At 43.9% G+C, this 1,023-nt stretch overlaps 1 protein-coding gene across 1 annotated transcript in view; it reads left to right on the forward strand.

The window, feature by feature from the left end:
- Nucleotides 1-260: 260 nt before the first annotated feature.
- The window catches only part of ADGRG7 (adhesion G protein-coupled receptor G7), a 13,073-nt gene continuing 12,310 nt past the window's right edge, over nt 261-1,023 (forward strand). Inside the window, 2 exon segments of the mRNA XM_035897554.1 lie at nt 261-466; nt 748-915. Of these exon segments, the coding sequence (XP_035753447.1) occupies nt 261-466; nt 748-915 (374 nt within the window).

Consider the following 1,023-nt stretch of genomic DNA (forward strand, 5'->3'; position numbering starts at 1 on the left):
TCTCAACTTTCTTCTAGTACTACATCCAAAACACATCACTATGCTAGCGAATAGGAAGAAAATTAACTCCATCCCAGCCGAACCCAGGACATCTCCAAGCAGGTTATGAGCACTGTGTTGAGAAGGACGATTATTCCGGATGACATTTCTCAAGTTCCTCTTATGGCTTTTCAAAAAATCTCATTCTGGTTATTTAAGGAATAGTGAAAGGTGTACAGGAGTTTATAGACTCAGAAGCTCAATGACGTCAAGACAAAGGGATGGTCCTGCCGCTGTCTCCAGTCACCTCATGGCAAGGTGTGGAGAATGATGGGGTCAGGCTCTTCTTGCACATGTGCATTTTTAGGACGAGCGACAATGGAGACAAGTGGCAGCATGGGAGATTCCCCATAGTCAAGAGAAAATTTTTGCCCTTGATGCTTGTCAATCTCAAGCAGGTTTCTGAGGGACGTTGTGGATATTCAAAGTGAGTCCCTGAACAGCCTGGCCTCAGCTGGCCCTGCTGGTCTAGGGGACCTCCAGGGTTCCCTTCCAACCCAAGCTACTCCGTGAGTCCATGAAATCATCCCCTAGGAAGAATTTGCAAATGCCACATACTTGACGTGAACAGCAACAATTTAGACCACCGATTACTTGTATATTTTGATTTTATGCAAGAATGTTATAAAAGGGTTGACACTTTTTCCTTTTCTCATTTTCTTTCTATTGAACGGCATTTTCCTAACTGGTTGAAACTGTGGACTCCAGCAATGTTTCAGCTATTGCAAGTGACACTCAGATGCTCACCTCCATGCCAGACCAGCTGACCACACAGAAAATCCCTGCTGCTGCAAACATTGCAGGGCAGATTCTGAAAAAGACAAATGTCTCAGAAGACTCTCAGGTGAGACTTGTTGAGACTAAAATAAGACTTTTGTGGCTTAATATTTGGGATACCAATTCTGTCCCCCCTCTACCAGCAGAAGGAACACTTTCCTTTCTCTTAACTGTATGTAACACCACAACCAAATACCTTCACTTCAT

The sequence above is a fragment of the Egretta garzetta genome, unplaced genomic scaffold (genome assembly GCF_000687185.1).
Source record: "Egretta garzetta isolate BGI_Z169 unplaced genomic scaffold, ASM68718v1 scaffold367, whole genome shotgun sequence".
NCBI lineage: Eukaryota > Metazoa > Chordata > Aves > Pelecaniformes > Ardeidae > Egretta > Egretta garzetta.